This window comes from Neoarius graeffei, chromosome 25 (assembly GCF_027579695.1).
Source record: "Neoarius graeffei isolate fNeoGra1 chromosome 25, fNeoGra1.pri, whole genome shotgun sequence".
Classification (NCBI taxonomy): Eukaryota; Metazoa; Chordata; class Actinopteri; order Siluriformes; family Ariidae; genus Neoarius; species Neoarius graeffei.
This window is the reverse complement of record NC_083593.1, coordinates 13,762,250-13,779,500: the sequence shown is the minus strand read 5'-3', so window position 1 is coordinate 13,779,500 and position 17,251 is coordinate 13,762,250. Positions and strand designations below refer to the sequence as shown.

The window sequence follows — 17,251 nt, the reverse complement described above, 5'->3', positions numbered from 1 at the left end:
TGGATCCTAGAGAACTGTTTGTTCTTTGTTAGGTTCAACACACGGTACATTTATGTGGCCTTGAATGTTGCACAAATTACGAAATTTGTAAGGGAGCGTGAAACAAGAAGACATGGTCATGACCAAGCTCCGCCACGAGCATTTTATGAAGACCTCTTAACACTTACGCCCTTATAAACCCATTGCTTTAATATTGACTTATGATGTCATAAGTGCTAGGACACCGTCATAAAACGCTACCCGGCTTTTTTCAGTAGCACGAGCAGGCAAAGTTTCACTGATGTAGTCTCATCTCATTATCTCTAGCTGCTTTATCCTGTTCTACAGGGTCGCAGGCAAGCTGGAGCCTATCCCAGCTGACTACGGGCGAAAGGTGGGGTACACCCTGGACAAGTCGCCAGGTCATCACAGGGCTGACACATAGACACAGACAACCATTCACACTCACATTCACACCTACGGTCAATTTAGAGTCACCAGTTAACCTAACCTGCATGTCTTTGGACTGTGGGGGAAACCGGAGCACCCGGAGGAAACCCACGCGGACACGGGGAGAACATGCAAACTCCGCACAGAAAGGCCCTTGCCGGCCACGGGGCTCGAACCCGGACCTTCTTGCTGTGAGGCGACAGCGCTAACCACTACACCACCGTGCCGCCCCTTCACTGATGTAGTTTCTGAGAAAACTTGTCCAGATTGAGTCCAATTGTACAAAGTCCAATAACGAAACTCAAGGGCCATAACTCTGAAAATAATAATTTCTCATACATGATTTTCAAAGTCAACTTAGATCATGAATAGTAATATGAGCACGCAAAGTTTCATTGATGTCGCTTGTGTAGTTTCTGAGAAAACTTGTCCAGGCTGAAACGGACGGACTCCGTTCCTATATCCCCCTGCGCACTTCATGATAGGGGAGAATAATAATGCCAGGATACACAAGACATATTTCTGAGGCACATGAGTATTCAGTATTCAGTTTTTATATAAAAACACATACAGTCAAGGGCGGCACGGTGGTGTAGTGGTTAGCGCTGTCACCTCACAGCAAGAAGGTCCGGGTTCGAGCCCCGTGGCCGGCGAGGGCCTTTCTGTGTGGAGTTTGCATGTTCTCCCCGTGTCCGCGTGGGTTTCCTCCGGGTGCTCCGGTTTCCCCCCACAGTCCAAAGACATGCAGGTTAGGTTAACTGGTGACTCTAAATTGAGCGTAGGTGTGAATGTGAGTGTGAATGGTTGTCTGTATCTATGTGTCAGCCCTGTGATGACCTGGCGACTTGTCCAGGGTGTACCCCGCCTTTCGCCCGTAGTCAGCTGGGATAGGCTCCAGCTTGCCTGCGACCCTGTAGAACAGGATAAAGCGGCTAGAGATAATGAGATGAGATGAGACATACAGTCAAAAGTTTGTACACCCCTACTGTTTTTCCGTTTCCGGTTGAGAGTACGTCGTGCGCATTCTGGTTGCCGTTTCTCACCGGAGCTTTTTATTTTATTTCATTTCCTTTTTTTGTGTGTAGTTTGATGTAGCTCCGGACCCAGTTTTGGGCGCCGGTTCCCTCCAGGCCTTGGTTTGCCGTGGGTGATGCCTGTGCTCCTCGCTATGGACTGCAGTGAGCTTGTTGCTCATTTTAACATCGTGGTTCTCCAGCACTCTGTGCTTTAGTGCTTGGCGAAATGTTCCGAGCAATGTTGCTTGGTGGCGTCACAGTGGCTGTGCAGGCGGTTTAGGACATACCAGCGCTCTGCATGGTGATGTGTCTGTGCTCGCTTTGTGGATCCATGGCGTGGTGTTCCGAGTGATGTTGCCCGGCGGCAGCGCGGCAACTGTGCGACTTGTTTTCGTGCGCCTTTTGGTGGGACTGTGGCTGCTACACCACTGGAATGACATCCTGACCTCTATTTGTTGGATTTTTTTTTCCCTATAATTGTAAAGCAACCTTGGGTTTTGAGAAAGGCGCTATATACAGTAAATTGAACTTATTACTCACTCATAGGCTTTTTCTGTATTTTGACTACTTTCTACATTGAACAATACTGAAGACATCAAAACTATGAAATAACCTATGGAACCTACACTCACTGGCCACTTTAATAGGAACTTGTTCTTGATTCTAAGATTCCTGTTCTTGGCTGGCAGGAGCAGAACCCAATGTGGTCTTCTGCTGTTGCATGCCGAGATGCTTTTCTGCTCACCACGGTTACTATATCCTTCCTGGCAGCTCAAAACAATCTGGCCATCATTTCCCTGGCCTCTCTTATCAACAAGGTGTTCGTTTCAACCCACAGAACTGTCGCTCACTCACTCAGTGGAATGTTTTTTTGTTTTTTGCACCATTCTGTGTAAACTCTAGAGACTTGTGTGTGTGAAAACCCCAGGAGATCAGCAGTTTCTCAAATACTCAAACCGGTCCATCTGGCTCAAATCAACACGCACAGTGGCCACAGTGGAAAAAGTCACACTTTGAGATCACAAATTTTCCCGTTCTGATGTTTGAAGTGAGCATTCACTGAAGCTCTTGATTTGTATCTGCATGATTTTATGCATTGTGCTGCCGTCAAGGTATCGGCTGATTAGAGAACTGCAGAAAAACAGCAGGTGCGTGGGTGTTTCTAATAAAGTGGCCAGTGAGCGTATATGGAATTGTGTTAAATACGTCCCATATTTTAGATGCTTCAAAGTAGCCAGCGTTTACCTTGATGACGCTTTGTACACCATTGGTATTATCTTCACCAGCTTCGTGAGGTCGTCACCTGGAATGCTTTTCAATTAACGAGTGTGCCTCGTCTTAAAGGAACAGTCCACCGTACTTCCATAATGAAATATGCTCTTATCTGAATTGAGACGAGCTGATCCGTACCTCTCCGAGCTTTGCGCGACCTCCCAGTCAGTCAGACGCGCTGTCACTCTTGTTAGCAGTGTAGCTAGGCTCAGTATGGCCAATGGTATTTTTTGGGGCTGTAGTTAGATGCGACCAAACTCTTCCGCGTTTTTCCTGTTTACATAGGTTTATATGACCAGTGACATGAAACAAGTTCAGTTACACAAATTGAAACGTGGCGATTTTCTATGCTATGGAAAGTCCGTACTATAATGACAGGCGTACTAACACGTTCTGCGCGCTTCGACAGCGCATTGATACCTTCACTCGGAGTTGTACCATTTTTTTTTTTAGACAGGGCGGACGGACCAGGGCATTCGCCCGCCTGGCCGTGCCCGACGAGGAGCGCTCTCGGCCGGCTTGGGAGGCAGACGGCAGCCCCTCCTGGAAGTGTGGTTTTACCATGGGCCTCATGTGGAAAAATGACAAAGTCCCAATTTTACCATGGGGCTCGAGTTGTACCATTTTTTAAGACAGGGCGGACGGACCAGGGCATTCGCCCGCCTGGCCGTGCCCGAAGAGGAGTGAAGGTATCAATGCGCTGTCGAAGCGCGCAGAAGGTGTTAGTACGCCTATCATTATAGTGCAGACTTTCCATAGCATAGAAAATCGCCACGTTTCAATTTGTGTAACTGAACTTTGTTTCATGTCACTGGTCATATAAACCTATGTAAACAGGAAAAACGTGGAAGAGTTTGGTCGCATCTAACTACAGCCCCAAAAAATACCATTGGCCATGCTGAGCCTAGCTACATTGCTAACAGGAGTAACAGCGCGTCTGACTGACTGGGAGGTCGCGCAAAGCTCGGAGAGGTACGGAGCAGCTCGTCTCAATTCAGAGAAGAACATATTTCATTATGGAAGTACGGTGGACTGTTCCTTTAAGGTAATTAGTGCAATTTCTTGCCTTTTTAATGCGTTTGAGATCAAATAATAAATAACAACAGTAAACAGCCCTATTCCACAACTGTAGTAATTCATATGATGTCAAGAAGCACTCAACTAAGTAAAGAGAAACGACATCCATCATTACTTCAAGACATGAAGTGTCTTGATTAATAAAAATAAAAAAGCAAACATTGAATGAGAAGGTGCGTCTAAATTCTTGACTGGTACGATATGGGTGGTGGAATGGGAAAACTGGTTTTTAAAAAAATAAAAATAAAAAAACCCTATTTGTTTGCCAGAAATCATCCACAATGACGTGTCAAGTTTCATCCAAGACCTCCAGACGTATTAATCTTTATAAAATTTCACGTCACTCCTGAAACCCTGCACGGTTGCACATTTACTCGAACAGGCTGACGTATTTTTGGCACCGTTCGGTCAGCTCAAAAGCCGGACTACACGAACAAATATCAAATAACAAGTCAGAAAGCTGTGTGCGCGCGTGCAATAACTGAGGAACTCTCCGTATCAAGCTGTACGATTTTCCAGAAATATAAACTCAGTAATCATAACTGAGAATCAATAAAACATTCTAATAAAAACATGCAAATAAACACAGGCCCAAAATCTCATACAATCCACTTCTATACCGTAAATCAGATTTAAAGGGGTACCAAATATAATATATACAGTTGCTGATGTGACAAAGTAACGTATTCTTAAGTATTCTATCAAATTTATATACTAGAAAACAATGAAATATCTTGGTAATTGTAAATGTAATACTTTATACGCTAAACCACACAAGAGTCGCCATTTTTAAAAGACCGTGACGTCAGCGCTACCCACTGCACTAGCGGAACTCTCCGAAATAGAGACGCGTGTAATCATGGCGTTGGGGCGCATCAAGTGAAAGCGACGGCTCTGTCGAATCATACGAAGAGATCCCGCAAGACACACTGCAAGCAGGCTATGGCTTAGAAGGGTACCAGTTTGAACCTAGGAGAGGTACTATGTAGTGGAAGTTCATTATGTCTAACTATTAAAGCTATTTTAAGTTCGTTTCTTAAGACAAGGATTTTTTAAGACGTTACCTTGTTGACAGTTTCGTCGAGAATCTTCCGCCTTCTTCAAAACAGTCACCAGATGTCGAGTGGTGACGTGCCTTATCAGCTGATGTTACGCTACGGAGGCGTGAACGTCCCGCCCAATTTGACAGGTAGTTCACGCCTCCTGCTGTCAGGTCGCTCCTCCAGGACACATCTGGTGACTGTTTTGAAGAAGGCAGAAGATTCTCGCCGAAACTGTCAACAAGGTAACATCTTAAAAAATCCTTGTCTTAAGAAACGAACTTAAAATAGCTAGGAGAGGTACTCTCGACTCCGGTGATGAAATAAGAGAAGAAAGCTCGGATGACGGCGAGGATGAGACTGATGCTGACCATGGGCATGGCGAGCGTGGGGCAGAGCGTCTGCGTGCAGGTGACACGGCGTGGTGCTCGTGCGGAAAACGTAACGTGGAGTTGCTCACGAGTCCAGCAGAATTTATTTGCTGCAATGAGATAGGCGCCACCCGTGGACTTGCGAAATTGTCGCAAGAGGCAGAAACAGGTATTTCACACGTGCTATTCCCAACCTCAATGAGCCAACACAGCTGGGCACATACATACGTCATGAGTGTTACGCAGAGAAAACAAACGTGCATTCTGATTGGATAAAATTAATATCATGGCGGGCTGTTCAAACTGCGGAAATAGTTTGCTCGAGCTACTTTCAAAACACTATAACTTTCCAACCTTAGAACAAAAAACTTTTGTAAGTCTTGAATAAGGTTCGTTAATGTGTGTTTTATTGTTATATTTACTCTATATATTGCCCTCTGTTCCCCTTTAATTCAGAATAAAAGGTACACTAGATTTGGCTTCTTAGGATTATTTGTAAGTGTCAAAGTTCGATCCTGAATAAACTGCAGCACTGCACCTACCTGGATTCGTAAGGTCTCGTCCCTCTGAGCGACATCACAGAGCATAGTGACCAAGCAAAAGCAGAAGTTCTCAGCTACGGGGAGAGTTTCTGCAGGAAAAGCGAGAACGTTACAGGAAAGTTGAATTTTTAAAACAAAAACAAACAAAAAATTTCTAGAAGTCCGAGTGGTCTACCTCTCCCCTTCCTCTCCGAGCTTTCTTCAATCCATTGCACTTTTGGAAGTCCTTTCAGCAAACCAAGGAGGTACGGGACAATAGTATCTTTGTGCTGAGAGAAGCAAGTAATTTAAAGTCAGAAACTACGTGTCAGTTCCATTCCCGAACAGTCGAGCAAACAACTGCTCAACTTTTACATGCGGATTTTTCTAACAATAAAATCATACAAACAACCCGAAGGGTATCATTTTTCCCTAGTAATTGTTTTCACCTTTTTAGGCATTCTATCATTCATGTCACAGCGCTCTTGAATTCTCAAATCTGATTGGTCAGAAGGTGTTGATTACTTTCCTATAATCGCGTCAGCTGTGATTCAAATCACAGGTGTACAGTACATTAATGCACTAGAGCGGCGGCTACAATCAGACACCTTTTCAGATTTACCAATAAAAAACAAATTTTACAAAGGCGAGTCTCAGTTACAACAGCTATTATTGGTTAATCAATCAACCGGAAGACCCGCCTCACCTTTTGAGCTTGTCGTCTGATGACACAGCTCGTTACCAGAGATGGACATTTTTTTCGCACGATCAGCAATTCGAGGAAAACCCGGACGTTCTCGTCGCAGGTAAGCATGGTGGAAAGATCACGGACATGTTTTTACTGATCAAATTCACCGATATTTCATGATCTCCTCGTCGAAACCTACTTTGTTTCTTACTTTTGCCATTTTGTATCTAAACGCACGTTTGAGAAGTCACGTGAGGTGTCGAGCATAGTGATCGCTTTCACCGGTGTCCACCATTATCGACACCCTGTGGAATTAAGTGACGTTTACAACTGCTATGGAGCGATCTTTGGGTAACGTTGAAGTAGATGAAGTACTTAAAAAATAATAATAATAAATGCGCTGTGATTTATCTTTTTTTTCTGATTCATAATGGAATGGAATGTTTATAGAGTATTTGGAATCTGATTGCAATAAATAGAATTAAATTCCGAGCGTATAAAAAATTACATGCTTGAAATATTCAGATTTTTCTATTCCATTCTGAATTTTTTTTTTTTTTTGCAGTTTGTTGTAAATATCTACCACATATTACAATATCAGTAGATATTTTATATTTTGGTTCGAGGAATGAGATGCGACCTTTGACCTGGATTTTCATGCGGTTACAATCTCAATTACCTGTTGACGTTTACTGGTAAACTACAAAACTAGAAATTAATACAAACAACGAACGATGAACAAAATGTGATCTACGGAAATACTTCGAAAGTGGGTAAAAAGTGGAACAAAAAGATAATGTTGAACCTGTGTCAGAAAATTATCAGCTCATTTGTTTACAATTATGAGAATTACTTCCCCATTTACGGAAACACCGACATCCATACATTTATATAAAAGATATTTTGTACTAAATATAAAAGTCGATGTAAAACAAACTTTAAATAAAAAGTTTTGTTAACTTAATACCACATACCGATTTTTTTTTTAAATAAATAATCATCTGGGTGTCGATAATTGTGGAACAGTAGCCTGGGAAATCCCATGCTGCTTTGCACAATCGTTCCGATCTGAAAAGACAGCATGGAAACTATGGTCTAAAGGCTCGCCTGAGTTAGGGAGCCAATCAGAGAGTGGGGAGGGGTGGAAAGACGGTGACGCGTACTACTCGACAAACGGAAGCTTGTAGTTTATTTGGGACTGTTTACGGATCACATTTAACATGGCGTTGAATGTCCAAATACGGAGGGTCCAGCTTCTCTCATATTTGTCTTGCACAAACGGCAGTAATCGTTCGGTGCCATTGTTTTCCTATTTTTGTTTTGCCTTCTCTTTCTCTTTCCTTCTCTTCTTCGCTCTAACTACGTCACCGGGTACAACTGCCATGATTGGCCATGGGCTACATATACGCCAAATGATAGACATTCGCAACGTCCAATAAACGGCCGTTGACAATCGTAAACCACACCTCCCCTACGAGAAATTCAATAGGCGGATTCCAGACCATATTTCACTTGTGATATGGTCTGGTGTTAACCAGACTAGTGGAATGGTGTCACATGATCAGATACGCTAAGTAATCGGGAATCAACTCCCCCCCCCCCCCCCGTGGAGGTTTGAGTAATTATTCATGCACAGTTTACGTACTGAAAGTCTTTTCTACTTTTGCAATGGCCAAAAGATCATTAAGGTGTCGATAATTGTAGCCGCCGCTCTAGTTACCTCCACCAACTTTGTTGGAGGAGGTTACGTTTTCGTCTCCGTTTGTTTGGCTGTTCCCAACATAACTCAAAAAGTAGAACAGATTTTGATAAAATTGAGGAAAAGTGGGCCATGAGCCAAGGAACAAATTGACTAAATTTTGATGCAACTCCAGATATACACTACCGTTCAAAAGTTTGGAGTCACTTTGAAATGTCCTTATTTTTGAAAGAAAAGCACTGTTCTTTTCAATGAAGATCACTTTAAACTAATCAGAAATCCACTCTATACATTGCTAATGTGGTAAATGACTATTCTAGCTGGTTTTTGGTGCAATATCTCCATAGGTGTATAGAGGCCCATTTCCAGCAACTCTCACTCCAGTGTTCTAATGGTACAATGTGTTTGCTCATTGCCTCAGAAGGCTAATGGATGATTAGAAAACCCTTGTACAATCATGTTAGCACAGCTGAAAACAGTTGAGCTCTTTAGAGAAGCTATAAAACTGACCTTCCTTTGAGCAGATTGAGTTTCTGGAGCATCACATTTGTGGGGTCGATTAAATGCTCAAAATGGCCAGAAAAATGTCTTGACTATATTTTCTATTCATTTTACAACTTATGGTGGGAAATAAAAGTGTGACTTTTCATGGAAAACACAAAATTGTCTGGGTGACCCCAAACTTTTGAACGGTAGTGTATGTGCGCAGGTCCAGAAGTTTTTTTGTTTGTTCCCAACATAACTCAAAAAGTAGTGAATGGATTTGGATGAAATTTGGTGTACAGCTTTAGTATTATCCTCGGTTCAAGTGATTTGATTTTGATGTTGATAAGATGTGGTTTGGCGATATGTTGTTGTTTCTATAGTAACAGCTCATTTCCAGACACTATACATAATCTAAGCCTAATTATGAATATAGTTAAAATGTGTCATTACAGTATTTAAAAAAAAAAAAAAAAAAGATAAACGTAGAAATGTCAGTATTGTGAAGTTTATTTAACATTTATGAAAAAAGTCTCCAGAGTCCAAACTGTCATTTTTTGCTTTCAGGACAGATGATTTTGTTGTTTCCTGGTAATCATTTTATTTATTTATCGAAAAAAGGACGACAGTGAGAGAAAAAGCAACCAACTCACAAGGACGTTCCACATTATTAAACGTATCTATAAACAGATAAAGAGTGTGACTTCTCAATAAAAGCCTGATTATTTTCCTGTGACTGCATACCCCGTCAGGATTTTTTCCTTACACAGATTAACAGTTAAGAGACATCCCAGAAACAAATCAGCAAAAAGAAATGGCACTAAACTAAATAGCAAATATGTTATACTTTCAGCAGACAGTTTAACAGTAAATTGTACATATTGTGACAAGTGTCGTCTATGACTTTGTCTACATGAATCACTAAATCAAGCTAATTATTAGTGCTCTTGATTCTGCAGCGTGTCAAGTGTTTCGTACCTGCAGCTCAGATTCCACAAGGAAGATACCGAGTGCTATGACAGCATCTCGTCTCCTCTCATCCAGCTGGAAAACGCCACGGAAATCCACCGGACACATGCATTGTAGCTTCTGGACCTAAAGAACCATACAGCAACTGCTTAGTCAAATAATCATCAACCTGGCTATTTATGGATAGTGTATACAGGAGCAGCCTTCTGGGCATGTGCCTGGGGACCTGGGCACTAGGGGACCCTAGACAAGCATAGATTTGAAGTAAACGATTCAGCTGTTACACTGTCATACACAACACGGGCCAATTATTATAAAGTCACAGAATCTGAAATAAATTGGGACATGTTACTGAGGTATAGGTCTGACTGTGTAACCAACGAGCGGTCAGGAAGGTCCGAGACAAGTGAGCATGGATATCCATAAACAGACATTAAGTGTGTAGATGAAAAGAAAACCTAAAAAGGAAAGAGCAAAGCATTCATTGTATTATGAGGAAACTCAACAACACCACAGTAGAGCCCTGCACTCCCGTGGGACCTGACGCAAAGCAGTGCGGCGCAGGACAAATTTTGAAAGCTCACTGCGGGCGCGGGCGGGAGAGGGAGTGCACAATGCGGGCGCGGGCGGGAGAGGTGATAAGCTGCAGTCCCGCTAACTAAAAACGTGTTTAAAATAAAATTTATAAATTATTAATTTATGTCTATCGTATATAATTTGTGCTGGATATTTTATTTGGCATTAATAAAAACATTTTAAGATGCCTATGTTTCCGATTCCTTTCCGCTCTTCCATGTTTGAGATCTCCGATCATGGCAGAAGAGCAGAGCTCCTCTAGTGAAGCTCACAGTGCCTCAGAAGTAAGTGCTGCTTTAAAAAGAGGTACATTTACCGTTAAAAAGTCAAGAGTATTAGTCCTAAGTATTAAAAAGTATTTTAAAAAGCATTAACTAGTATTAAAAATGACTGTGTATCGCACAGATTGTTCAATTTAAAGCTAGAAAGAGACAATGTATAATCTGAGGAGCTGGTTGTGGTTGCGCAGCACTTCATATGAGAGGAGAATGAAATCGCGGTTGGAATCATAACGCCACAGACTCGGAAGTGGGAGTGCGAGTGCGCAAAGCGAGAGCTGTCAATCAAAGCGAGAGCTGTCAATCATGAGCGCATGCAGCGCTCAACTTGGAATGTGTCAGCAGAATGTCAGAGTCTAAACAATAAACTTACAATAAATGAAGGATCGGTCAGTGGAGAGCTCAGCTAAGCTCAGCATGTTTAATTCCCCAAGCCAATGACAAGAACTTTCGTGAGAAATAACGCGAACGTCTGCATCATGCGGGATTTGCGGGCGCGGGCGGGAGCGGGACTGAAAATCATAATTCTTTGCGGGAGCGGGCCTGCACAATGCGGGCGCGGGCGGGAGCATGACTGAAAATTCTGTCCCGCACAGACCTCTACGCCACAGCCTAGAAAGCAAATTTGGCCGTGCTCTGTGTAGGAAGGATTGTATATTTTCTTTCCCCTAGCCAATCCTGGGTGTCCGTGAGCTCATGTACGTGGAAGAGGATAGATAGCGCTTTCTGTTGAGTTTGTTACACTGCCCTGTGATGCAGTAGAAGCAGCAGATTGAAAAGATCCAGACAACCAGCATGTCATGTCATGTCATAAGTCATGGCTGAAAGGTTAGAGAAGCACCTTTGAGACCAAAAGGTCCCCAGTTTGATTCCCTGGACGAGCAGAAATGGCTGAAGTGCCCTTGAGTAAGGCACCAAACCCTTAAACGCTCCCCAGGGTATGTCGTATGTCGCTCTGGATAAGAGCGTCTGCTAAATGCCTGTAAAGTAAGGCAACCCGGCTTCACAGCTGACTGCTGGATGACCAAATTGAGGGAAGGAACAAAAGAAGCCATAAAACATTAATTTTCCCTAATGTTTGGATTTAAAACAAACTTGGAACCAAAAACGGGCCACAAAAGACTGCCGTTGCTGCTCATCAAGTCCGAGGTTGTTAAATTGCTGCACTTGGATGATTTGGTGGATGAGTTTGTGAAGTGGAAAGCAAGAAATGACCCAGTTGCCTGAAGAAAGAGTTCTTTCTGAAGCACAAAAGCTTCTCAAATACTTATAATGGTTGGGTGATGTAGGCCAAGTTTACATTAGACCGTATCTGTCTCGTTTTTTTCGCGGATGCACTGTCCGTTTACATTAAAACGCCTGGAAACGCCGGGAAACGGGAATCCGCCAGGGTCCACGTATTCAATCTAGATCGTGTCTGGTCCGGTGCTGTGTAAACATTGAGAATACGCGGATACGCTGTGCTGAGCTCTAGCTGGCGTCGTCATTGGACAATGTCACTGTGACATCCACCTTCCTGATTCGCTGGCGTTGGTCATGTGACGCGACTGCTGAAAAACGGCGCGGACTTCCGCCTTGTATCACCTTTCATTAAAGAGTATAAAAGTATGAAAATACTGCAAATACTGATGCAAATACTGCCCATTGTGTAGTTATGATTGTCTTTAGGCTTGCCATCCTTCCACTTGCAAGTAGTAAGTGATATGCACTGGGATCACACGCACAGCGGCTCAGTCCCGAATCACTGCTTGTGCACTTCACTCGCGCGCTCTGTGAGCTGCACAGGGCCGGAGTGCGCACCCTCCAGAGGGCACTCGCTGTTCAGGGCGGAGTGATTTGGAGCGCAGGATGCCTGCGGAGCCGAGCGTATCCGTGTATTGGCGTTGCTGTGTGCACGCGAATCGTGTATTGGTGTTGCTGTGTGCACACTAATCGTTTTAAAAACGTTAATCTGATGATCCGCTGATACGGTCTAATGTAAACCCCACCGTAGTCAAGTCAAGTCAAGTCTGTTCATATAGCGCTTTTAAGAATAGACATTGTCCCAAAGCAGCGTTACAGAATCTGAATGACCCAAGACATGAGCCAATTTTATCCCTAATCTATCCCCAATGAGCGAGCCTGTGGTGACGGTGGTAAGGAAAAACTCCCCCAGACGACACGAGGAAGAAACCTCGAGAGGAACCAGACTCAAAAGGGAACCCATCCTCATTTGGGTGACAACATGACTATAACATTAACAGTTTTAACATGAAGTCAGTTTCGTTGATGTTATAACTCTTCATTGATGGAAACTTGAGTGCAAAACTGTTCATGACAACCGCAGTCCTAAAGTTAGCAAGCCAACTGTAGTCCTCAGCCACAAAAGCATTACTGTAAGTGTCCAGAGCGTCCTCCAAGTGCGACTTTCAACTGTCCATATGGGACCGTCCTCTACAGGAGTGATGCGATGAGACTCCAACCAGACACAGGGCACCAGGATGGATCAGGCAGGTCCGAGGAGCAGAAGAGGTCAGCGTCTCGATCCCAGGATTGACATGTAACTCAGAGGGACAGACTGGAGAGTAGTCTGTATGCATTTTATTTTGCATGAGATTAGTTGTATCGTCGTTCAGGTGTAGCAGAGAGGAGAAGAAAAGACAGGAGAGAAGGACAGACCTCTGTTTAGGTTCCTGTCCAGGGGCTTACAATTTACTAATCCATCCCTGGATGGGAAATAATGTACTTGTATGAAAACAAGTACATTATGTAAATATGATACATTATGTGACCCATTTGTAATGCAAAATAAACTGAAGTAAACTACACAACCCACAAGTTTTAACTCCAGTCAAGGTTGTAAAATATGACCCCAGCTCTTGTGTGCACTACTGCAGTGCTGTCTGATAACAAGCGAAATACTAACAACCCGGGCTAATTTTCATTTCAACCCTTCAGTTAAATACTCAAGTAATATCCCGTCATTTCGCCTCCACTATTCGTGCTTGTATGGAAAACAAATCGGTCATGTTTTTATCATAAATCTGAGAAGCTGTCTGGAAAGAAAATGCACTTGTTTTTACTTTAGCTACCTTTTATTTTGGACGCGAGCGGCTAGTTCTAGGAAGTGGTGTTAGCATGCTAGCCTGTATGACCGCTTTGAAAACGTTTATACCCTGAGATTACCTTATCAATCGGAGCAGGGCGATGAGCAGCCAAGGACCGAGCTAAAGACAACACAGTGTTGAAGTAAAACCCCCGCGATCCACCTTTAGCGGCCATCGTTAGTTCATAAAAATAGGAAAATTTAATGTCGAAGCATCTCTAGGCAGTGATGACAGAGGCGATCAGTACGGAAAGCAAGAGAGACCAAACCTTGCTGGGGGGAAAAAGGCGATTAAAAAAAAAAAACCTTCCTCAGTTCATTCATGAGCAACATAACCGTAGAAATAATCAACACTACACTAAAAACCTTTTTCAGTCCATTAAATAGCTCCATAACAGTAGAAATATTCAACATTTTAAGCTAAAAAACCTTCCTCAGTTCATTCATTAGCAATATAACAGTAGAAATAATCAACACTACACTAAAAACCTTTTTCAGTCCATTAAATAGCTCCATAACAGTAGAAATATTCAACCTTTTAAGCTAAAAACCTTCCTCAGTTCATTCATGAGCAACATAACAGTAGAAATAATCAACACTACACTAAAAACCTTTTTCAGTCCATTAAATAGCTCCATAACAGTAGAAATATTCAACATTTTAAGCTAAAAAAACGTCCTCAGTCCATAAAATAGCTCCATAAGAGTAGAAATAATCAACATTTTAAGCTAAAAATCATCCTCAGTTAATTCATTAGCAATATAACAGTAGAAATAATCAACACTGTACACTAAAACCATTTTTCAGTCCATTAAATAGCTACATAACAGTAGAAATAATCAACATTTTAAGCTAAAAAAAAAACGTCCTCAGTCCATTAAATAGCTCCATAAGAGTAGAAATAATCAACATTTTAAGCTAAAAATCCTCCTCAGTTAATTCATTAGCAATATAACAGTAGAAATAATCAACACTGTACACTAAAAACCTTTTTCAGTCCATTAAATAGCTCCATAACAGTAGAAATATTCAACATTTTAAGCTAAAAAAAACCTTCCTCAGTTCATTCATTAGCAATATAACAGTAGAAATAATCAACACTACACTAAAAACCTTTTTCAGCCCATTAAATAGCTCCATAACAGTAGAAATATTCAACATTTTAAGCTAAAAAAACGTCCTCAGTCCATAAAATAGCTCCATAAGAGTAGAAATAATCAACATTTTAAGCTAAAAATCATCCTCAGTTAATTCATTAGCAATATAACAGTAGAAATAATCAACACTGTACACTAAAACCATTTTTCAGTCCATTAAATAGCTCCATAACTAGAAATATTCAACATTTTAAGCTAAAAAAAACCTTCCTCAGTTCATTCATTAGCAATATAACAGTAGAAATAATCAACACTGTACACTAAAACCATTTTTCAGCCCATTAAATAGCTACATAACAGTAGAAATAATCAACATTTTAAGCTAAAAAAAAACGTCCTCAGTCCATTAAATAGCTCCATAAGAGTAGAAATAATCAACATTTTAAGCTAAAAATCCTCCTCAGTTAATTCATTAGCAATATAACAGTAGAAATAATCAACACTGTACACTAAAAACCTTTTTCAGTCCATTAAATAGCTACATAACAGTAGAAATAATCAACATTTTAAGCTAAAAAACCTTCCTCAGTTCATTCATTAGCAATATAACAGTAGAAATAATCAACACTGTACACTAAAACCATTTTTCAGTCCATTAACAGTAGAAATAATCAACATTTTAAGCTAAAAAAACGTACTCAGTCCATTAAATAGCTCCATAAGAGTAGAAATAATCAACATTTTAAGCTAAAAAACGTCCTCAGTCCATTAAATAGCTCCATAAGAGTAGAAATAATCAACACTGTACACTAAAACCATTTTTCAGTCCATTAAATAGCTCCATAACAGTAGAAATATTCAACATTTTAAGCTAAAAAACCTTCCTCAGTTCATTCATTAGCAATATAACAGTAGAAATAATCAACACTGTACACTAAAACCATTTTTCAGTCCATTAACAGTAGAAATAATCAACATTTTAAGCTAAAAATCATCCTCAGTCCATTAAATAGCTCCATAAGAGTAGAAATAATCAACATTTTAAGCTAAAAATCCTCCTCAGTTAATTAATTAGCAATATAACAGTGGAAATAATCAACACTGTACACTAAAAACCTTTTTCAGTCCATTAAATAGCTACATAACAGTAGAAATAATCAACATTTTAAGCTAAAAAACCTTCCTCAGTTCATTCATTAGCAATATAACAGTAGAAATAATCAACACTGTACACTAAAACCATTTTTCAGTCCATTAAATAGCTACATAACAGTAGAAATAATCAACATTTTAAGCTAAAAATCGTCCTCAGTCCATTAAATAGCTACATAACAGTAGAAATAATCAACATTGTACACTAGAAACCTTTTTCAGTCCATTAAATAGCTATATAACAATAGAAATAATCAACATTGTAAGCTAAAAAATGTCCTCAGTTCATTCATTAGCAACACAACAGTAGAAGTAATGTTGTAAGCTAAAAACCTTCCTCAGTTAATTAATAAGCAACATAATAGAAATAATCAACATTGTACACTAAAAACCTTTTTCAGTCCATTAAATAGCTACATAACAATAGAAATATCAGTGTTGTAAGCTAAAAAAAACCCTTCCTCAGTCCATTAATAAGCAACATAACAGTAGAAATAATCAACTTAAAGATAATGAAATGCTGTGAAAAAGAATGTTTAAGATGTCACTTAAAGTAACTAAATTTAACATTTAAATGTATTTAAAGTCAGTACTACTTTTCAGAATACCAATAAAGGGTCTTAAACTTGAAGTTAAAGTTACGAGTATATTTAATGAATTTTAAAATGTTCAGTAACGGTATTTAAATTTACTACTAAATTTAAGGGCTAGTCTTAAAGGTTACTTTAATACACTACTAAATTTAAGGTTCCCTTAACGTTTAGATGAAATGCAACTGAATTCACATTTTCACGTCATGGTACACTAAAAACCTTCCTTGGTTCCTTCATTCATTAGCAACATAACATTAGAAATAATCAATGTTGTAAACTAAAAACCTTCCTTGGTTCATTCATTAGCTACATAACAGTAGAAATAATCAATGTTGTAAACTAAAAACCTTCCTCAGTTCATTCATTAGCTACATAACAGTAGAAATAATTGATATTGTAAATTAAAATCCTTCCTCCATTCATTCTTTAGCTACATAACAGTAGAAATAACTTAACATTGTGAACAAAAAAAACTTTTTCAGTCCATTTACTCGCTGAAAACTGTAGAAATAACCAGGTAGGTTCTTGTTAAAAATTCACGCAAGTTTATGTCCAGCTACCAAGATTTATTGAAAATTAAGAACATAAATTAAAGGCACATGGTATGATGAATTAAAAATAAATTTGTCAATATAATAGAAAGGTGTAAATGTTTTCAGTCTTGGATGACCACAAAAAAAAAAAAAACAATATAACAATATTCATCAGTATTTCCTTTTCACTATTAACTAGATACAATCATTCATGACATCTGGTATCACTAACATACAAGACATAGTCTTCTAAACGGTGAAATAAAGATGGGTCACGGCCAGAAACATTACATATGTACATGGAGAACCAGATGTACAACAGCAAAGGGTTAGAGACCAGAATAAAAACACCAACACTCAGTACAACATCCA

The 17,251-nt window shown here is 40.3% G+C and overlaps 1 protein-coding gene across 7 annotated transcripts in view; it reads right to left on the bottom strand.

Annotated features, from left to right (window-relative positions):
* Positions 1-13,746, bottom strand: part of pi4kaa (phosphatidylinositol 4-kinase, catalytic, alpha a) — a 97,769-nt gene extending 84,023 nt beyond the window's left edge. For all 7 annotated transcript variants that reach the window (XM_060908776.1, XM_060908777.1, XM_060908774.1 and 4 more), the window contains exons 1-4: positions 13,585-13,746; positions 9,575-9,691; positions 5,923-6,016; positions 5,748-5,836 (exon numbers count right to left, since the gene is read on the bottom strand). In XM_060908776.1, coding sequence (XP_060764759.1) covers positions 5,748-5,836; positions 5,923-6,016; positions 9,575-9,691; positions 13,585-13,680 — 396 coding nt within the window. In that variant the 5' untranslated portion in view covers positions 13,681-13,746. The remainder of the gene's footprint in view (positions 1-5,747; positions 5,837-5,922; positions 6,017-9,574; positions 9,692-13,584) is intronic.
* Between the last annotated feature and the right edge of the window lie 3,505 nt (positions 13,747-17,251).